Source organism: Trichechus manatus, unplaced genomic scaffold (assembly GCF_000243295.1).
Source record: "Trichechus manatus latirostris isolate Lorelei unplaced genomic scaffold, TriManLat1.0 scaffold00232, whole genome shotgun sequence".
Classification (NCBI taxonomy): Eukaryota; Metazoa; Chordata; class Mammalia; order Sirenia; family Trichechidae; genus Trichechus; species Trichechus manatus.
In genome coordinates, this window is record NW_004444168.1 from 1177423 (window position 1) to 1200267 (window position 22845).

At 39.9% G+C, this 22845-nt stretch overlaps 2 protein-coding genes across 2 annotated transcripts; both read left to right on the forward strand.

Moving 5' to 3' along the window:
* The first annotated feature begins 3248 nt into the window (after positions 1–3248).
* LOC101343474 (olfactory receptor 6) lies at positions 3249–4205 on the forward strand. The gene has a single exon (XM_004389097.1). The coding sequence runs from the start codon at positions 3249–3251 to the stop codon at positions 4203–4205; it is 957 nt and encodes a 318-aa protein (XP_004389154.1).
* A 15600-nt stretch (positions 4206–19805) lies between these two features.
* LOC101343739 (olfactory receptor 2AG1-like) lies at positions 19806–21608 on the forward strand. The gene is made up of 2 exons (XM_004389098.2): positions 19806–20440; positions 21242–21608. The coding sequence occupies exons 1-2, from the start codon at positions 19806–19808 to the stop codon at positions 21606–21608; spliced, it is 1002 nt and encodes a 333-aa protein (XP_004389155.2).
* Positions 21609–22845: the final 1237 nt, after the last annotated feature.

The following is a 22845-nucleotide window of genomic DNA, read 5'->3' on the forward strand; positions in this document are numbered from 1 at the left end:
ATGTTGTATGAAATAATTCAGATAAGAAGAACCTGCTAGAGAATTCTTAAAATGTAAATAAGATCAGATCATTCATCTGCTTAAAACCTTTCAAAGATGCCCCAGTCCACTCCACATAAAAGCCAATATGGTTAATACCACCTACAAGGATCATAATGATCTGCTCCTTGTCATGGCCCCACCCCCTTACTTCTCTGACTTCATTTTCTACCACTCTTTCCTCCACTCACTTGCTCCAGCCATACTGGCCTCCTTGCTGTTACTCAAGCTGTACCTCATTTTCGGGTCTTTGTACTAGCTACTCTCTTTGGAAAGATCTAGCAGATAGCCACAAGTAACCTTCATGACTCTTCTCAGTGGGGCCTGACCTGACCATCCTATTTAAAATTTGAACCTGCTACCAAATCCTGCACACCTGATTTCTCTACCCTGCTCTATTTATTTTCTTCACAGAACTTACCAATTCCTATGTTTATGTCCTTAGTGTATTTATCGTTTATTGTCTGTCTCCCTCACTAGGATGTAATGAAATGAGTTAAGATCAAGGCTTTTTGCCTGTTTTTGTCTGTTTTGTTCACTGAGATATTCCAAGCTTCTAGACAAGTACCTGTTACATATTAGGTACTCAGTAAGTATTTGTGAAAAGAATGAATTTAATGTACAAAAAGAGATGGGCTATAGGATAGATGATCTCTTGAGAAATGGATCTACAGCAGAGGGAGGGACTAGTCTTAGATAAGGAAGGAAAGAAGGAATGAGCAGAGGTGTCTTGGAGGGGGACATTAATGATCTGGTAGTGGGAAGTTTAATAAATTCCTATCTGATAGCCTCGTTTTTATTTGTAAAATAAGAGGTGAAGTTGTCTGCTGGGAGTTGGGTGTGGAATGGCGTGGAGGAAGACTAGAGATAGGAGGTGGGAGTGTCTGGGAGAAGTGGAGAGTGAATTGACTGAAAACATACTGTAGGATAGCTGACTACTCAGTTGAGCTCTATTTCTGGTGGTATCATTCTGTCCTTTTGTGTGGTTTTTCTTCAGTAGGCTCAGCTGGCCAGGTGCAAATAAGGAGAATTTCCAGTGTTGGGTCCTTCCTCCAATGGGCTACCTGAGTATGCATCACTTTGTGGCTCTAACACATTCAACTCTTTACTTTTTCTCAAGGAGTAAATATAATGGCTTGTTTACTTCTCAGTACTGTGAACAGGGAATCTGACTTTTCATCTTTATATTTTCAGTATCCAGTGTGGGGCCAGGCCTCAAATAAGTTTTCAGTAGATCTTTATCATAACCACCAATAATGCAATCATTCATGATTTGTTGTATCTTTTACTATTATAATATATAGTAGTCCTTTGTGTACTCAGAAGGGATTGAACTTTAGACAACCTGAGGTTTGCTACAGATTAAAAAGTTAGTAAGAGGCAAATCATGAACTAGAATTCAGGCCTTCCAATTCTGTGTCCCACTGGTCTATGGTTTCCCCAATGCTTTAGTACACTCTTTGAATATTGGAGCGCCCTTTGTCCATCTTGAATGTCTTGTTATTCTTATGTTTCCCATGATTCCTGAAAGATCAGGTATAGTGAATGTGCTTTAACATATAAAAGTTTCTTCAGAACCTTGTTCTGTAACTGTTTAGATTTAGGCTATGTGCTTCAACATCACCTAACACCCCTTGGCAAAAATTACCCTCCCTGAGAGAGTTATTTAAATTAATTAAGGATTATTCTTTTTTAGTGGAGAAAGAAGCCAAATTTGAGTTCTACTTAACTATTTTCAGTTTTCCAACACAAGTAACCAACCACGTTATTGAAAATTTAGGGGCTTAAGCCTCAAAGTACATACTAATGAGTAATAATTACTAAACATGTATGAAATCCATGTCTTATTCTTCTTTTCAGTTCCCTGAATTCTGTCTTTCCCTTTCCAAGCTATCTTTATTGGCCTCTTTGAGAAGTATGTTTCTCTTTTTAGTTTTATTTTATTTATAATCTTAAGACAACTTATAGCTCTATTTTTCTTCCACCACAATTTCTGAAGAAGGTGTTTTTAAATTTTAATTCTCTCCTCAGATCATATTGTGCCCTAGGAAGTCCAGGATTCTTCTGAGTTGTTGAACCTCCTGACTCCCACTTTTAAGGGAGCTGCATAAATGCAACTTGTCTTCAAGCACCATCCAAATAATGAGTTTCAGGGTCAAGAAGTAGACAGAATTAGTCAAATTCTTCCTGTAGTAAAAAACTTTGAGCCAGTCTTTGAAGAGGGCATCGATGTATGAATCTTACAAAGTAATTTGGGATCAAACATGAACTATTTGTGTAGGTTATTAGAAGCCATCTAAAAAGTCAAAATGTGTTTAAACATTTGTCTCAGTCATCTGGTGCTACTCATTTCTGTCTTCTATATCTCAAGAGATTGCCTCAGGACACAATCCAGTCCTGTAGATCAGGTCCTGCCTTACTAACACAACTGCCACCCATCCTCCCTCATTAACATTATAGAGGCAGGTTTACAACACACAGGAAAATCACACAGTACCAGGAATCATGGCCTACCCAAATTGATACACACATTTTTTGGGGGACATAATTCAAACCATGACAACATTCTAGGAGGGTAGATATTTCTTCATTCTATTTTAAAAGCCATGGTCCTAAAAATAGACAGAGAATTATTAACCTCCATTTCTAGACTCTTCAAAAGACATCCAAAATAGCCGAATAGGCTAGAGTCAGTGTTTTTCCTGACCAGGAGGGTTTTTCTTTCTTTTCTTCTTTCCTTTCTAGTCAATATTCTTGTTTTATTTTCTCCAGGTTTTGAACTTCTCTGCTTCTCTGTCCTGCTTCCTAGACTATCCTTCCAGCCTCCGTAGCCTTCTGCCTTATATCTGCCTCTGAAATCAGAGACTATGCTGACAAGGTAAGTATTTACTAGTAGTACTACCTAAAGACCTATTTCTGACTCAGATCCAAAGGCTTGAATCTTGAATCTGACTTCATGATTCTGATTTGAGATCCTTAGCTTTGTGTCTGTGGTGGATTTGTTTTCAGGTCCTGTTCTGATCCCAAATTTTCTGGAGAGGATCTTGTGGCCTCTCATGACTCCTGAATCATGTCCTAGCACCAGATCATGGCACTAGGATTAAGTCTAATGATCCCTGTAGCCTGAAGGACCTTTGCTGCTAACTTGGATCTCACTCTATAATTTGGCATTATTATCATTAAACCCATTGTCTGTTGGTGCCCTAACCATGTGGAAAGAAAATATCACCAATATTAATGAGTTCATCCTGGTGGGCTTCCCTACTGCCCCTTGGCTGCAGGTTCTGCTCTTCCTCCTCTTCCTCGTCACCTATCTATTTGTGCTGTTAGAGAATTTGGTCATCATCCTCACTGTATGGGTCACTGGGTCTCTGCACAAGCCCATGTACTACTTTCTGAGCACCATGTCCTTTCTGGAGGCCTGGTATATAACTGTTACAGTCCCCAAGATGCTGGCTGGATTCATACTTCACCCGAATACTATCTCCTTTCTGGGCTGCATGATCCAGCTCTATTTCTTTATGTCACTTGCCTGTACTGAGTGTGTGCTTTTGGCTGCCATGGCCTATGACCACTGCGTGGCCATATGCTGGCCTCTTCGCTATCCAGTCATGATGACCACAGGGTTTTGTGTTCAGCTGACCATCAGTTCCTGGGTGAGTGGCTTCACCATTTCCATGGCAAAGGTATACTTCATATCCCAAGTTGTTTTCTGTGGTAACAATATCTTGAACCATTTTTTCTGTGATGTGTCTCCCATCCTCAAACTGGCCTGTGTGGACTTTTTTATGGCTGAGATGGTAGACTTTGCCCTAGCCATTGTCATACTTGTGTTTCCTCTCTCAGCCACCATCCTCTCCTATGCTTTCATTGTCTCTACCATCCTGCACATACCCTCAGTCACTGGACAGCAGAAGGCCTTCTCCACCTGCGCCTCTCACCTCACCGTGGTGGTTATCTTCTACACAGCTGTAATCTTCATGTATGTTCGACCTCAAGCCATTGCCTCATTCAACTCCAACAAATTGATCTCAGCCATATATGCAGTCTTTACCCCTATGCTCAACCCTATCATCTACTGCCTAAGGAACAAGGAGGTCAAGGATGCCATCAGAAAGACCATGACAAGTGGCCAAGCTATTTTCTTGAGAGATTCTCTTTGCTGAAGAGACTCAGACATTCCTTTTCCTTTCATTATTACTGACTTAACCTTAAAAAAAAAAAAAAAAAAAAACTCCATTTGGGGAGAGTCTGCAATTATAAACATATGGACTTAGCACAATGATTTAGGGCCAGAGAGCAAGGATAATTCCCTTTTCTGTCAGGCCTTAACCATACACTTCCTTTTAGAAGACAGTGAGTGAAATAGTCACATTCTAAGAAACATACATTAGTAAAAATGTTAGGAAATAATTTTTATGAAGAAGATGTTAAGGAATAATCAGTTATTATCAAACTAGTTTTTAGTGAGATTTTTCCATTTTGATTTTATTGTGTTTTGAAGGTCCTCTCAAGATCCCTGGGTGGCACAAACACTTTGCACTCAACTACTATCCTAAAGGTGGGTGATTTGAACCCACCCAGTGGTGCCATGGAAGAAAGATCTGGTGATCTGCTTCCATAAAAGATTATACGCAAGAAAACCCTATGGAGCAGTTCTACTCTGTAATACATATAGTTTCCATGAATCAGAATTGACTCGATGGCAATGGGTTTGGGTTTTATTGGTTTTTCTCTACTTTAGGAGTGGTGCAAAAAGAGAAGGTCTGCTGTAGTTACATTTCATGATTGTAACCTGTTCATTACTTTTGAGGGAGTGAGGGAACTGGTTCCTTTTATAATCAATTGACCTCAATGATAACTCATTTTAATTACTTTTTAAAATTTAGAAAAATGAGAGACAAACTTCCTTCAGCCTCCAATAGAAACACTGTAGAATGCATACATAATTTTTCATGTTTTCTCATGGCAGAGAGAAAAAAAGACTATAGAAAAAGAGATTATATATAATTTTATGCTTTAGTTTCCTTCTTTTGTTGGAACATCTGCACATAATTTTTTGGATGAAATGACCGAAGACCAGACCCTAGGAAAACTAGTGGCAGTTTGTTAAGTCTACTCCTTCTTAGGTAGAGGAAGCATGGGCATTGACAAGAGGCTAAGAGCTTTCGCTTGGGTGGTACTTGGCCTGGACATGAAGGATTTCCCAGAACATTCCCCTCCTCATTTCTTTTTCTTTTGCTTTTGGAAAGGTGGACGCAATACCTCAAGAGGTAGTATATGCTTTCACTTGGCCATTATAAAATGATAGAAGAGACGTGGATTCTGTGTGGCTCAGTGACTTTATTGGATGAATGAAATAATGAAATATGATCTCATAAGAATTTAAGGATGACCCCCAAAACCCCAAACCCACTGCCCCGTAGGGTTTCCAAGGCTGTAAATCTTTATGCATGCAGGCTGCCACATCTTTCTTCCATGGAAAGGCTGGTGAGTTTGAACCGCTGATCTTTTGGTTAGCAGCCAAGTGCTTTAACCACTGTGTCAACAGGGCTCTTAAGATGACAGGCATACTAATTTCTGCCAACACTTTGGAAGCCACATTTCACACATTTTAGTTAGGCTATTGATTTATACAACATATTTGCTTTGTTTTGACTTTATTAACCTTGTAACTCCACGATCTTTTATTATGTTAAATTCTCATATAACGCCAGATAAGATTGTTTTATTTTAGTTTTATATAGATTGAGATGACTTACAAACTGTTGTACTGTAGTTCCCAATTTATCGCAACCTGTTAGATTCTCATGGCCTTCATTACTTGTAGCCTAAACATTGCATATTCTTAATGATATGTACCATTTTCTTTTAGTTTAAAGTAGTGTTATGGGGCATGGCCCTCACAGGGACACTAAAAATAATATATATAATATGCTTTATCTTGAATCATCTAATTTCTTATCGCAATGCTAGAATCTTCTAGTCTTTTTGTCAAAAGATAGCAATGTTCTGCTGTAAATATTTCTGCATGAAAACCTTTATTATTTGCTAATGGACAATGAGGGCTATCTTGAAATCTTCTCACAAGGTTACTTTGTATTCTTAAAATTATTTTAATTTCATTTAAGCTGTCCTGGGAGTCATTCATTATTATAACCTCAACTAGCCTCTCTATTTATAACCTGACATTCCTTTTCTGGTCTAGCCCATCTGCTTTTCTGTTCTGGTGATTCAGTAGACTTATGTTAACTTGACCTAGGACTCCTCTGCTTATACAGAACAATTAAGAATTTTGGTAAAGTGGAAACCCTGGTGGCATAATGGTTAAGAGCTACAGCTGCTAACCAAAAGGTTGGCAGTTTGAATCCACCAGGCCCTCCTTTGAAACCCTATGGGGCAGTTCTACTGTGTCCTATAGGGTCACTGTGAGTTGGAATTGACTCGACAGCAATGGGTTTGGCTTTTTTTTTTTTTTTTTTGGTATCTATTTCTTTTCTAGGAACAGTGTGATGAACTAACCACACAATAGGTCTCTGTGAGTCAGACTATTATGATTACTACTTTAACTCTGCTCTCCGTTAAGGTAACCATGACTACCTTGTCTTTTGCAATTAAGTGCCATCCCTTAGCCCCTACCACCCTGGGATCCCATTATCCCTATTGCATTTACGGGTCCCAGTTTAATGATAGCAGTTCACACTGTAATTTCTGACCTACAAAGAAGAGTGACCACAGGACTCTTCAAGGATGCTGCGGCTCCCCTCACAAATTTATTTCTCACAGTCGTGGTTAAAGGTGTGTCCTCTGGACCCTCTCAGGGTGGGTGAGCAGGTCTTATATGATAAATACACTAATATTCCAATCTCCTTAAACCTTTGGATAACTTATTCTATATTATAGCAAAGAAGTTCTGACATTTCAGCCTCGTTTGTGTTGGCCACTTTTGGGTCCATGTTTCAGCCAACGAACAAAACAAACTGTTGGAGCCCTTTCTAACTCCTTGAGTTAAAACATTGACTCAAGAAACTGCTTAGTGGGCCAATATCTGTAAATTCAGCCTGACTCAACTTTTATGTTCCTTCCAGTATGATTCCACACCCTTAATATCCATTCCCACACATATTCCCCAGGTGTCTGTTTATATAAATAGGAAAATTATGAAATTCTTTTGGTATGTAGTGCACCTGTTCATGAATCACACTTTGTACCTCACCTTTTGAGGCCTGCTGTAACTTAAGTCTATTTACAGGTTTAGAAGCAAAGAAGGGTGGTAGGAGTATATCCTGAGGAGGATCAGTAGTTCCTTGCAAGGCAACTCCCTCAGGGGAGGGCATTACAGGTTCTTAAGGCAAAGGAGAACTGAACACCTCAGGCGGGGTGAAAGGGCTGCTTCTATTGGCAAAGAAGACTTGGCAGAATTTAGAGGTTCAGTGTCCCCGGCTTTATTGGCATCTGTTCTTATGTTCCTATTCCAATTTTCAGGATCCTATAGATGGGGTTGTCATGAGTTGGAATTGACTTGAGGGCAAAAGATTTGGGTTTTTTTGGTTTTATCACTTCCCAGTCAATGCCCTCACTTTAACAGAAGACATCCTGGGAAGTTGGAAATTCAATTTGCGTGATGATTCAGCCACTGACAAGATGAACCTCTGGGTTTTGGTTTTTAGAAATCTCAGCCCTGAGGTTACAGAAGATAAGGTTTTTTTTTTTTTTTTTTTTTTTTTTTTTAAATATCAGTATAGAAAATTTCGGGTCATTTATACAGAACTTGAGGTAGGAATTTGAAGCCCTGAGTTCACCTTTTTTTTCTCTACTTCCTCTAGCCAATTAAAAGCAACCAGCCAATCTGGTTACACTATTTAGTTTGACTAAAATCTTTTAAGGTATCATACATGGTCACCAAGTACCTTGTCTTTTATATGTATTTGACTAGGAGTATCTAGTGGTGATATTTTGCATGTATCTATCACCACGTCATGCCATGGATTACTAATGCCCTCTTTACTGCTGGAAATAGAGTCATTAGTGCCTTTAAATATAATCAGATTAGACAATCAATTCTAGATAACCCAGTGCCAATTCAGAAAACTCACCCTTAAGATTCTATTTCTCTAGAACCAATTCCAGTACCAAAATCTTTATCAGTCAAGGTTCAACCAAAGACACAGAATGAGTAGGAAAAATATATTGAGATTTCTTGCAGGAGTGTGGATGAAGATGAGGTAACACCTGTATACATCTGTTCATATGCATGATCACACTGCAAGGTAGCAAAGGTGCTGTGCTACCCAGTACATTCCTTTAGCAAATCCCATGTTAGGTTACTTCACATATGCTTGCCTTTGGCATGGTGGCAGTCAGCTGGCTCTCACTATCATCGTCTGGACCATCCGGTGACCATCTAATGCCTAGATAACTCCTCCTCCACTGTCTTCTGATGTTGGAGATTTCACTGGAACAGGGCCACTTCCTCTCTTCAATGTAGGCAGTCTCTTCGCTCCCCTTATCTCCAGTCTGTTGTTTCACTGGAAAATCTCTTGGGAAGTCTAGGTGAATCCTGTTTGAATTTTGTTGGTGTTGTTGTTAGTTGCTGTTGAGTCGATTCTGACTCAGAGCAACCTTATGTGTGCAAAGCAGATCTGCTCCCTGAAGTTTTCAAGGCTGTGACCTTTTGGAAGGAGATCACCATGCCTGTCTCCCAAGGCACTGTTGGGTGGGTTTGAATCACCAACCTTCTGGCTGGTAGTTGAGCACTTAAGGGTTAGTATAAGAATCTTTAAGTACATTACCCAGAGCAGCCACTCAAGCTTTAAGAAGCAAGGCAAACTTCCAGGAAGTAATAACAGCTAATCTTCTGAAGTACCAGGAAAGTTTAACCAATAAAAGGGATCAGGGGTATGAGAGAGGGGAAGAGAGGAAAGAAGGGGGCATTCAAGGCAGAGGGGGATGCAAGTGCAAAGGCCTAGCAAGTTTTCTGGGGAATTGGAAATTGATAACTGTGGATGGAAGTGGGGGTCTGGGTAGGGATGGAGGGAGAAGGAGGGATTAGAGACTATAGTAAGAAATGAGACTGGCAGAGTCAGCCTGGCCAGACCACGAACTATGTTGTATAATATCCCAAGAAGACGGGACTTGGTCCTAAGGGTAGTCATTAAAGCAGGGTAAGAAACAAAATGGCATTAGAGCTGTAATTTTTAGATTTCTGTAACACCATAGTGTGGAAAATGGACTGGAGAGGGTGAGACTGAAGTCCGGGGCATCAGTTAGGAGACTGCTGTAGTAATTCAGGAGCCCTGGTGGTGCAGTGCTTAAGAGCTCGGCTGCTAACCAAAAGGTCGGCAGTTCGAATCCACCAGCCGCTCCTTGGAAACCCTATGGGACAGTTCTACTCTGTCTTGTAGGGTCACTATGAGTGAGAATCGACTCGACAACAACGGGTTTGGTTTTGGTTGGTAGTAATTCAGTTGGGGGAAAATCTCCAAGTGGAGACAGGATTGTGGAAGAGACAGAGTTTAATTTGAGAGAGTGTAAGGAAGTTAAATTACTTGAGGTCACCAAACTCACAGGGCTTCACATTTCTAGCATTTTTGGTCACCACCCAAATTGTAGATGGTTATCTGTCTTTTTAGCTACTCTTCTCTTCATATTTATTTGTTCTTCCTCTTCCCTGATCCAATTTCCTGCTCCCCACCCACCCTCACTCTCTTACCCCAGAACATTACTTTGTGTTCTCAGAATTCCTTGATAACATCTTACACAAACTTTCCTACATCCTTAATCTACAGCACACTTCTTTCACTTCCTTAACTAACTTAAATCCTAGCTCTTCCTGAAGAAATGTGCACTCTGTTGTCTTCTGATGGAGTCTGATCACTCTTTAACATCCTCCTTATCTGTGGGTTGAGAGATGGTTGGTGTGGTGTTGGCATTCTCCTTGTGCCCCAGTAGCACTTTCCAAGCCATTACATATCTATGTAACATTTTCTATCCCTTGAGGCTATTTCATTCCTTGTCATTTTATCTCTCACTACTCCAGTCATTTCCTCACATCTTTTGAAGATTTTGACACTTAGATCATAGTTTTTCTTCTGATTCCCCAGCTCTGTCATTGTCTTGAATGACTTCAGTGCCTATGGGAATGACCCATCCTTGTTGTTTTCTTCAACTCAAATAATTTGTATGTTTAGACAACTTCAGCAACCCACGGCTTCATTATGCATTTTGTCCTTATTTATTACTTCTCTACCTCTGAAGCTTAAACTGCCTGTTCAATTCTTTAACCATAACCTCCTGCTCTTCCAATTATTACATGCCTTAGCTTTCACTACAATTTTTCTTCAACTTCAGAGAAACTGCATGTTCCTTGATATTTCTATTATTTTTTCTCTTACTTAGTCCCCTCTAATTATTAGTCATCTTTACATAACTTGGACTCCATGGTTTGGGACTTGAAGTTTCCGTCACTGGTTTGCTCAGTTCCCTTACATCTCTAATCTCTTACACCATATCTTTTACAAACCTCCAATGATTTTATACCTAGATGGGAGGGGAAAAAATTAAAATAGTGATAGTACATATTTCCTGTCCTCAAACCTTAGCTAAGCGCTTAATGCTACCAAGATGTCCTTTTGCTTTTTCCTATTTAGCAACATCTCCCATTCTTCTCACCAATAATCCAAAACTTAAGTTCTTCTCCAGCTCCATGATCAATACTTAGCATTCTCACCCTTACTGGATAATCATATTTCTTTCTTAACTGAAAATATTGAGTTCATCAAATGTAATCACTCTCAAATCCACCAGCTTGCGTTACCAGCTTCCCCTGATCTTCTTCCTCCTTCCATCAATTCATAAATATTCATATCCATCCTCAGCTCCTTGCCACCAATCTAAGAATATAAAGTGCCCTTCTTTCTGTTCAAGGCCAGCCTCTCAATTACTATCCTTAAACACATCCCTCATGCCTTCTCTTGAACCTTGTTTCATCTGTATCTCCGTTATCTTCAACCTGCATTTACTGTCTCCTTCGCATATCTTTATAGCTTTACCTCCAAAATCCATGTTTTTTTTTTTTTTTTCTTTTCTTATTTATGGATCTTTGCATTACATTTGACAGTAGATCACTCCTCTTTTCAAACTTTCTCTTCCTTGGCTTGCATAAGACCACATTCCCCTCGTACTGCTTATTTAAGTGTGTCTGTAACTTTGTTCTCTGGTCCTTTCTGTAATCCTTCATTCGTATTTCTTCCTCTGCTTATCTCTTATATTTTAATTTTTCTTTTAGTTTCCATTCTTAGCCAACCAGTCTTTTCTATCCACATTTAGTGATTTCAAACACCACAGATTTGCAAATGATTGCCAAATCTTTGATCTCCAGCTAATAACTCTTCCTGGACCTTGATTTGTATCAAAAACATTTGACATACAGCTTGGCAGGGATGTCCCCAAATTCCTCAACAAATTTAAAAACAAGCAGCAGCATCACTAGGTGGGTGTGGGAGGTATGGACCTGTCAGAGGGGGTGACACCAAAATGACTGTCTATAAAATTTTTGTGCAATGTTTCAGCAGAAATTTATTATTTTTTTATAAAAATATCCCTGTAGTTAGTTATAACAACAAAAACATTTTTTGTGAGTCCAGCATACATATATCGATATACCTACAAGGCTAAAATTCTATGCTAGTTTACTTTTTGAACCTTCTAACGTGCTCCGGTCAGAGGTGTCATTATTACCCAGTTACAATGACTCTTTGAATCATGTAGTTTCTTTTGCACACTACAAGCACACATTGTTGTTTTCTTTGCTGCCAGTGTTTTTTTGACGTGTAGGATTATTAGTTTCCTTTGTGGTTACGTTAATATTTACCTCTATTTTTCTAAGTTTAAACCAATTTTTTATTTCTTGATATCACCTTGACTTCCTCTCCATATGAAAAATCTATGTCTACATTTTTTAGTCCTTCTTTTTTGTTTTAATGTTGCTGTATTTTACATATTGACATCTCTGTTTCCCTATTTTCAGTGTTTTTTACCTTTGATTTATTTTTATGACTTACCTATCTGGGTTGATATCTGGTTGCTCTGTCCTGTGTTCTTGTCTTGGGTTGTTATCTGATGTTATTGATTTTCTAACTGGAGGACTCCCTTTAGTATTTCTTGTAATTTTGGTTTGGTTTTTACAAATTCCCTTAACTTCTGTTTATCTGGAAATGCCCTAATTTCACCATCATATTTGAGAGACAGTTTTGCTGGATATATAATTCTTGGTTGGCAGTTTTTTTCCTTCAAGGCTTTATATGTCATCTCATTGCTTTCTTGCCTTCATGGTTTCTACTGAGTAGTCCAAGCTTAGTCTTATTGACTCTCCTTTGTAGATGACTTTTCAGTTATCCCTAGCCATTGTTAAAATTCTCTCTTTATCTTTGGTTTTGGCAAGTCTGATTATAATGTGTTTTGTTGACTTTCTTTTGGGACCTACCCTGTGTGGTGTTCAATGAGCTTCTTGGATAGATTCTTGTAATCTTTCACGGTATCAGGGAAGTTTTCTGCCAACAAATTTTCCACAATTCTCTCTGTATTTTCTGTTATCCCCCCCTGTTCTGTTACTCCAATCACTTGTAAGTTATTCCTCTTGATAGAATCCCACATAATTCCTAGGGTTTCTTCATTTTTTTAAATTCTTTTATATGATTTTTCCTCAAGTAAGTTGGTGTCAAGTGCTTTATCTTCAGTCTCACTAATTCTGACTTCCATTGCCTCAATTCTGCTCCTATGACTTTCTATTGAGTTGTCTAAGTCTGAAATTTTATTGTTAATCTTTTGGATTTCTGTTTGCTATCTCTCTATAGATTCTTGCAGCCTGTTTGATTTGTCATTATGCTCTTAAATAACCTTCTTGAGTTTCTCTATTGCTTTGTCTGAGTGTTCTTTGGATTATTCTGCATTTTGACTGATCGCCTTCCTGATGTCTTGAAGAGCTCTGTATACTAATCTTTTGAATTCTACCTCTGGTAATTCCAAAAAGTTTTCTTTCTCTGCAAGATTTCTTGATTCTTTGTTCTGAGCACTTGCTGAAGCCATCATTGTCTGCCTCTTTATGTGATTTGATATTGACTGTTGTCTCCGAGCCATCAATAAGTTATTATATTTATTTATTTTATGTTTGCTTACTATGTCCTAGCTTCTTGTTTTGTTTTGTTTTGGTATGCCCAAATAGGCTGGTCATGTGAGCTACTTTGATTATTGGTGTCTTTGAAGCTCTCATGTCCTGTCACCAGGTGGTTAGAGCTGTTACTAGGTATGTGAACCCAGGAGTCTGTTTACTTCTCTTGTGTGGCTTCAGCTTAGGTGTCCAGATCACCGGTCACTGACTGTGTGGTGCAGGCTGTCACCTACAGTCTTAGACAGGCATGGGTGATTGGAGTAGGCACAGGTATCTGGCTGCAGTAGGGGGTCATGTAGTGAGCAAGGCAGCGGGCTGACAGCTGCCCCGAGTGCCTGGGAAGCTGTGTCCTTGTTCCCTACAGTGCATAGGTGGGTGAGTTTTGCAGCCAGACTTTGAGCACCCAGTGCTGTTGGCTGTAAGGACAGGGAGGCACTACTTATTCTCAGACCTCTGTCATGGGTGGCTAGGTGGAGTGGGTGGAGCCACCAGTCCTCAGGCCCCTGATGCAGGTGGGTGAGGACCTTGCTTAATGGGCAGGGTGGTGTCAAATGTCATGAATCTGCCAGTTCCCCTTAGCTGTTGCAGTTAAAAACAGGCTTCAAGTATATACCCTGTTGTACTGTGCTAATGACGGCCTATGCCACTGAAATGGGCCCATACAGGTCTAGGCAGGGATGAAAGACATTGAAAGTCTGTGGACCCCTTATGCCTATGCTTAGGCAAAGGAGCTGTGCTTGCTCTGAGTTCCCAGCTTAGGGGAGCAGGCAGATTAATTTTTCCTGTTTGTTAATTTGTTCCCTCCCGACAGCTGTCAGAATGGCTCGGGGCACAGAAGGAGTCCTACTCTTGGCTCAGGGGCACAGCAGTTGCTGAAGCTGGACCGGGACCTGGAGCAGAGTGGGGAGAGGGAAGGTAAATGGGAGAGAGGTACTTCCCAGTGGGGGGAAGGGCTTTTTGATCTTGTGCAGTAGGTTAGAGGCTTGTACTTTTGCTGATTCAACGCTGCTTCTCCCTGGTTCTGGGGCTTGAGGAGACGCTCCTCTGCTCAGATTCTCCTGATGTGGAAAACACATCCAGAGTGCTACTGCTTGCCTCAGCCCTTGTGTGCCAGCCAATCCAGCCTGCAGGGTGCTGACCAGGTCAGGTCTGGCAAATCCTCACTGCTTCTGAACTGTCTCTCCCGCCCCCTGCTGCTCAGTCTGACTCCTCAACTTTGTCTTTGATGTTCAGGGCTCCTAGATTGACATATATAATTGATTCACTTGTTTTTTTTTGGTCTTTGTTGTAAGAGAGACAACAGGAAGTGTCTGACTACTCCGCCATCTTGGCTCTGCCCACTGCCAGTGTTTTTATAGTCACTGATTATGTCAAATTTTCTGGTGTTTTAGCCACAATATTGTGGTAAGTAATATTTGTGTACCTACACCAATAACTTTTTTTGAGAATGGAGTAGTAATTAAAGGAAAAGAAAGAGAAAAAAATTTTAAAAGGCTTCTGCTCAGTTACTGATAATGCTGTAACAATGTAATTCAATGTAGAAGGATTTTACAAAACAATTTTGTTGTTAGTATTCAGGTAATCTAAGAAATATTACATTTAAGCAATTTACAACTATACTTGTCACATATTATTCTATGATTGAAATTGATAATAAACATTATTAAGGATTCTGTGTGGTCTGGTACAGGAGGAGGTCCATGGCGGGGGGGGGGTGACAATAAGAGTTAACACAGTGGGTGACACCAACCCTAGTGATGCCACTGAAAACAGCATATTCTTCTTCTTCTCTATCCTTAGGCTCTTTGATGGCATCACTACTCTTGGGAAAAAGTCTGAACTCTTTGAATGTGGCTTTCAAATTCTTTCACAATATAGTTCTTGCCTGCTTTTTCAGTCTCATCATTTTCCCTTTCCAGAAGTAAATATATTTAATAGCATTCTAAATAGTTCATGTTTCTTACTTCCCTTGTTCATGATATTTCCTCTTTCTGAAATATCCTGCATGCCTTTTCACTTCTCCTTTTACAAGGTTTAAATTATAAGATTCTCCTTGGTGTCACCCCAGGCAGAAATACTTCTTCACGTTTTCAGGACCTGCTAAAGTCTCCGTCCTTCACTTACCATGTTGTATTTTGAATATCTGCTTAGGGGTCTGTCTTCCCTTCTTGATGGCGAGACTCTTAAAGACACTGACCAACAATTTTCTTCTAGCTGAAAATTCCTAATACCTAGCAAAGTTCTAGGTTTTTGCTAGGCACTAAGTATATTGGTTCATTGAACACATATTTAAGTGCTTTTTGAACATTAAATGAATGAAAAGTTTTAATGTTATACCAATTTAGTCAGGCTGGGATATCATTTGGCATATATTGTATAAGGTCTCTGTTTCCCAAAAACCCAAAGTCTTTCTGGGGTTTGCTGACTCCTGAAAACTTTTTCAGGAGCCCCCAAAAGAGCTCTCAAAGGGGAGTGTCAAAGCTTAGATAATGTGTCATTTATATGACCTGAACATTCCCTAAGTATTGATGACTGTTAGTTTGATCGTATTTTCGAATTTTAAGGTAAAACTGTGGAGACTCAATGTTAAAGAGAACTTACTTTAATTTCAAAGAAGCCTCCTATCCAAAAAGAGTTTAAACAAACTAGGCAGACCCAAGATATGCAGGAAATTTTTGAATCCCCTTTATAGCTAAAGAAGGAGCCCTGGTGGTGCAGTAGTTAAGATCTTGGCTGCTAACCAAAAGGTCAGCATTTTGAATCCACCAGCCGCTCCTTGGAAACCCCATGGGGCAGTTCTACTCTGTCCTATAGGGTTGCTATGAGTTGGAATCAACTCAATGGCAACAGGGTTGCGGGGTGTATCTAAAGAAAGAATCTGGCCCTCACATTCCTCACCTAAGATTTTCATAATAACTTACTATAACATAAGTATTTTATTTCCTGTAAATAGCTTTGGAATATTTCCATTCAAATCTAGAAATTTTGTTTGCTTGGAATCAGTTTTAGTTCTTGGTGAGCTGGAGTAGTTATTGAAAAAGAATGGGCTTTCCCTACTGATATACAAAATGTATGTAGCTCGCAGGTTTTTATGTCTTGAGGCAATAGTGCCATGTGGTTTAAGATTCTTCCAGGGCTTCAAACTGGTTCATTCCAGTTTGAACCCCTGCTGAGAATTTGCATTTCCAACCGCATGTACTAAGCCAGAATCTACATTTTAACAAAATCCCAGGTGATTCTTTAGAGTCCTCAGGTGATTCTTATGTATAAGAATAATTCACCCATAAGAATCACCTGAGGATCTTGTTAAACTGTAGATTCTGATTCAGTATATCTGGGGTAGAAATGCAAATTCTTAACAAGGGTTAGAACTGGAATGAACCAGTTTAAAGCCCTGGATTCTTCATAAAAGGGTTTGAATGACTCGGTGATTAAAAGGTGGTCTCTAGCACCAGATCACCTGTGTTCAAATCCTGGTTCTGCCACTTAGTAACTGTATGACCCTGGACAAGTCACCTAATTTCTCTGTGCCTCAGTTCCCTCAAGTAACTTTAATAATTTTACCTCCTCACAGGATGCATGAGGGAAAGGTCTCAGGATAAATCTGGTACATACTAAGTGTTTAATACATTTTGTCTACCATTATGACATAGGACTCTCTGGAGTCATAACCTATGGTTATAACCTGTGAAATATAAGGGACAGAGCTCCTGGAATAGCCTTAGGAACCTCTTCAATATCTCTTTTACTTTTGAGATTTGTCATGGCAATTTGGGAGCCCTGGTGGCTCAGTGGTTAAGAGCTCAGCTGCTAACCAAATCCACCAGCTACTCCTTGGAAATCCTATTGGTCAGTTCTAATCTGTCATATAGGGTCACTAGGAGTCAGAATTGACTTGATGGCAACATGGTTTTTTTGTTTGTTTGTTTGTTTTATGATAATTTGGAGGTAACAAAATGGGACATGATTGGAAAAGATATTGTAATATTGGAATTTAAAATATGTTTTTGAAAATGTGCCTTTGAAGCAGTCTTGGGTGAGAACATTTCCTGTCCACCATGCTGGTCAATAAAGTATGCCGAGTTTCTGCAGGCTAAGTGGGGCTGGTCCCAGTAACAAGAAGAGTAAACCCTCTCCAGGTGACTTAAAAAAAAAATAAAAGAAAGAAAGAAAAGGTAGTTTTAGGTGGTCTGGGAATACAGACTATGGGTCTCAAAGGAGTTGGTATAAATAATCTAAGACAGGAATCTGGCTAACTCTTTTTCTGTAAAGTGCCAGATAGTAAATATTTTAGGCTTTGTAGCCATGGGATCTCTGTTGTAACTACTCAACTCTGCCATTGTAGTGTGAAAGTAGCCATAGAAATATGTAATAAATAGGCTAGTTGTGTTCCAGTAAAACGTTATTTACAAAACTGGGTGGTTGGATATGGCCTACTGGTCATAATTTTGCCAAACTCTGATCTAAGAGGTACAGTCAAGAGTAGTATTTGGGGTCAGAGAGAACAAAAATCTCTATGAACTGGCTTCTCTGTATTGTTCACACTTCACATTTATTAAGTATCTTCTCTATGACTACAACCATAAACTGATAAGAAAATAATAACATGATAACACACTTGTATAGAACTTAATTATTTATGAAGATTTTAAAAATATATATTATCTCAATTAATTATCATAAGAGACTGATGAGACAGTCAAATAGGGCTAGTATTCTCATTTTACCAGTGTGCATTGTGTTTTATTCATAACACCTTAGATAAGACCCAGTGACAAATTATGAGCTTATAAATTATTATTATAGAATTTCAACAGAAAGGGAATGAGGCCTAGAATGGTAGTAGTAAGAAGGACATGATGAAGATGAATCAACAAAACATGCATTTTTGATAAGGGAAACAGTCCTTGAATCCCAAAGTTTCCCACTAAGTCAGTACCTCTTCTCCTACCACTCATCCTATTCATCTACTTGCACTGAGCAAATAGACTCTTCATTCTCAAGGTAGTTTCCAGTTTCTTAAACTCTCCCAATTCTTCATTTTATTACCACCAACCTAGCTTCTCCTGCCTGATTTCCATAACACATATCCAGTCAATCACAAATTACTATTGATTCTACTTCCAAAATGTATCTTGAATCTATCACACTGGTGCTAGTTCCCTGGTCCAAGCTAACGTCTTTCACCTGGATGACCACAATCACCTCTGCACTTATCTCCTGGCCTTTAAGTTTGCCCTCTCCTACCTATTACTCTCCCACACAACTATAAGAGTTACCTTTTAAAAATATAAATTGTCTGATGTCACACTCACACATAACAATTAGCTCTCCATTGCACTCCACATGCTCTAGGGGATGTGGAGGGCAATGGAAAGCTAATTGTTAAGTACAAAATGATTTGAAACATGCCTGTCTCTCCATATTTGTCTCAATCAATACCTGCTTTACCAGGCTTCTTTCAGTTCCTCATAAATTACAAGCTCTTTTCTACCTCAGAAACTTTGCATATAGTATATCTCCACCCTTCTTCATTTGGATAATTTATATTTATCTTCAAAACTGAACTCAACATTCACCCTTCCAGGGAGGCTTTTTCTTAAATACCAATTTATGTGAGAAACCTCTTACATTCTTTTCCTTTATGGGACTTTTCACAATTTGTAATTACATTTATTTTTTTAATGCCCCTCATGAGAATATAACTAAAAGTGATCAGATACCCTATATGTCATGCTCTATACTCTGTAGCCAGGAGCTATCACAATGTCTGCCATACAATAGACATGGAAGGGGATAGCTCTTTCCTTCTCCCAAATTTCCTTCCATGTCAAGGAAACATCAGCATAAGATACTTGGCCTTTACTCTCTCCTCATTTGTTCCCAAAAGAGGAGGAAGAATATAATCTAGTTGGAGAATTAGCAGTGAGAAACATCTCTCATTTTTTGGAAGAGACAATAGATAGACTTGGTCTTCTCTGTTCCCCTGTTCCCCTGGATCTTCCTTGTGGGGAGCACTGACTTGGTCCTGCCTTGTCTGTGACTGCAAGGGTAATTTTGTCCACTTTGGGGTTGGTATTCAGAAACCCATCGTCCACTGACATATAAGCTACATTCTTCAATTTCTGCCTTATGTAAAATAGAGGTGATATTTTGGCCTGAACAAATATTCTCTTTCTCAATTGGTTCAGAATCTGGGTGGGAAAGAACAGTGATATGTGTTGGGTGCCCTCAAAGACACTGTATCTCCTAAAAAGTAAAATAAAGAGAGATAAGAGAAAGAGGTGGGACTGCATGTGTCCAGATTTCCTCTTTAATCTCTTCTATCTGATCAAGTCACTCCTTTTTCCCCAGAAGTAAGTGGAATGAGGAGGCAGAGACAAGTCCAGAATCACTGTACTAATGGAACTCCCTTCACACTGAAGAAACCACAAGGAGTAGGGAAGAAATGTTCTCTGTTAACAACATGTGATCAGCACATTATTTTATGGGTTATTTCATGAATGAAATAATATAATATGATATTATAAACTAAGTAACTAACTCCTGCTGGCCAAGTGCTGTAACATTGTAGCACCAGAAGTTCCCCAGTGACCACATGAGAACTACCTCACATAGATTTTGTGTAATTCCAGATAACCAAAGAAGCCACAGAATGAAGCTCTGGAATTCCACCTTGAGAAGTGGCTTCATCTTAATGGGCATTCTGAATGACAGTGGGTCTCCTGAACTGCTCTGTGCTACAATTGCAGTCCTATACATGTTGGCCCTGACCAGCAATGGCCTTCTGCTCCTGGCTATCACAATGGATGGCCACCTCCACGTTCCCATGTACTTTCTGCTCAGTCTGCTTTCTCTCATGGACCTTCTGTTTGCATCTACAGTTACTCCCAAAACACTTGTGGATTATCTGCGTGGGGAGAACACCATCTCTTTTGGGGGCTGTGCTTTTCAGATGTTCATGGTCCTTACACTTGGTGGTGCAGAGGACCTTCTATTGACCTTCATGGCCTATGACAGGTATGTGGCCATTTGCCATCCTCTGCACTACATGGTCCTCATGAGGCTAAGGATCTGCTGGCTCATGGTAGCTACATCCTGGATCCTGGCATCCCTGAATGCTCTGATACACACATCATACACTATGCACTTCCCTTTCTGTCTTTCCCAGGAAGTCAGCCACCTGCTGTGCAAGATCCCACCCCTGCTGAAGTTGGCCTGTGCTGATACCTCAGGATATAAGCTTATGACCAAGACCTTCACCGGACTGAGTCCAGTACAGCTAGATGGTGCCCGGCTACCACCGCTGACTGCTCTGACCAGGATCACAACAGAGGGTTCTGGACAGAGCTGGAGAAGGATGTAGAGCATAATTCTAACTCACAAAAAAAAAAAAAAAAGACCAGATTTACTGGCCTAAAGGAGACTGGAGAAACCCTGAGAGTATGGCCCTCAGACACCCTTTTAGCTCAGTGGTAAAGTTACCTTCAAGGTTCACTGATCAGCCTGTGAGTGGACAGCCCAGTAAAACCATGAGAGTAACGAGGTACAGGAGTCCAGTGACAAGGCCCAGAAGGCGGAAGGGGAGTAGGAAGCTGATGATAGGGAACACAAAGTAGAGTAAGGATATTGTTGATGTGTTGTGAGATTGTTAACCATTGTCATAGGGCAACATTTGTAGTAACTGTTAACTGGGAGACTATTTTGTCCTGTAAGCCTTCATCTTAAGTGAGAATAACAGCACAATTAGAAGAGCGTAGTCAATGTCACTTAAATGTGTATGTAAAAAAAATTTTTGAAATGGCGTATCTTTGGCTATGTGTATTTTCACCAAAAAAAAAAAAAAAGAAGAAAATTTTTTAGAGGGTTAAAATGTTGTGGGGTTGTTAACCAATGTCATAAAACAGCATGTGTGTTACTGTTACATGAGAAAATATCTGTTCTGTAAGCCTTCACCTGAAGTACAATAAAATATTAAAAAATAAATAAATAAATAAAATTCAAACAATACTGAGATACTCAAAAAAAAAAAAAAAGATATAAGCTTATGGTATATGTGATGGGTGTAACATTTCTCATGCCTCTGCTTGCTGCTGTTCTTGCCTCCTATACATTTGTCCTAGTTGCTGTCCTCCACATGTCTTCAGGTGAGGGAAGGCAGAAAGCACTTGTCACATGCCCTTCTCATCTGACTGTGATAGGAATGTACTATGGAGCTGCCATGTTTATGTACATCCTGCCCAGTTTCTACCACAGTTCCCAACAGGACAACATCCTGTCTGTATTTTATACTACCATTACTCCAACCCTGAACCCTCTTATCTATAGTCTGAGAAACAAGGAGGTAATGGGGGCCCTCCATAGGGTACTGGGGAGATGTATCTTTGCCCAGAGACTATAGATACTAATGCCATGCAGAAGCCCTATAACTTCTAGATAAGACCACATATATTGGTCTTGAGCTATTTCTTTCCACATTTTCAAAATTCTAGAAATCTATTACACTAGAGCAGGCCCTAGTTTGGTCTTAGAGACATAACTTTGTTTCTATCAGTTTTATGTTTGTATAGCTGAAGAAGCATTCATTTCTCTGATCCACGTCCCAGGATCTGGTTGAAATTCCTTTTTATTCTGATAGAAATGATCCTATTTTTGCTTCTTCTTTTCTTTTCTTCCACTACAACAATCCTAACCCCAATCACACAGGATGTCAGCCAGATTTTTCTGATAGTTCCATTTAAAGCAGGAAAAATGTAAAGAGAAAGTAGAAGCTATTGAACAAAGATACAAATATTCGATTTTACTAGTCCACAGTGACACAATTTCTCAATTCTTATCTCCCTATTAGTGTGAATGTACAGTCATATAATAATAGATTCTTTACTCTGAACAGGTATATCTAGGTCTATAGATTTTCCCTCCCTCTTTGTTTTTATTTTTATTATAATCTGTAATTTTTGAAGAAATGAAAAATAGAATCTCTGAAAATCTAGACTTTGCTCATTACATTCTTGTAGTGTTGTTTGACAGTGGAGTCACTAGGGGGATGCAAACTGCACCCCTGACACTGTCAGAGGAGCTGATACCAAAATGACCCCAGGGCCTGCCACTGACTACTTGTAAGTCAGCACCACCCGGGGAGGGACTGCCAAGGCAGTGATGTGGCTAGGGTTGGTGTCACCTGTCACCCAGTGCAGTAACTTGTCACTACACCCAGTGAGGTAACTTGTCACCTTCCCCGCCCCCACCCCGTCACCAGCCTGTGAGGGTGTGAGCAGCTGGGCTGCGGCAAAGGCCATCGGACAGAGAGGAAGGGTCTCCGCCTCGGTCAGTGGGAGAGGAGAGGAGCAACGGGGTGCAGAGCCGAGAAGGGGGGTGGACTGCGTGTGGCCTGGCCACTCTGCCTACCATGTGGGGGGTTCACCGCCTGGCCGCACCCACTCGCCCACCTGTGCAAGGGTGGGGGGATGACACCATAAGTTACCACACTGGGTGACACCAACACTAGTGAGGCCACTGTTGTTTGACTTGTACCTCTGTCTCCTCTCTTTCCTGCAAATTGACAATAAGAACCAGAGGCTTGATCAGACTGAAGTTTTACTTCTCGGCGAGACTAATTCGTAGATGGTATTGTGTGT

Coding starts and splice junctions, on each gene's coding strand:
- LOC101343474 (XM_004389097.1), top strand. CDS start 3,249: ATGTGGAAAGAAAATATCACCAATATTAATGAGTTCATCCTGGTGGGC.
- LOC101343739 (XM_004389098.2), top strand. CDS start 19,806: ATGAGAACTACCTCACATAGATTTTGTGTAATTCCAGATAACCAAAGA. Junction 20,441..21,241: donor TTGGCCTGTGCTGATACCTC/AGGATATAAGCT, acceptor AAAAAAAAAAAA/AAGATATAAGCTTATGGTAT.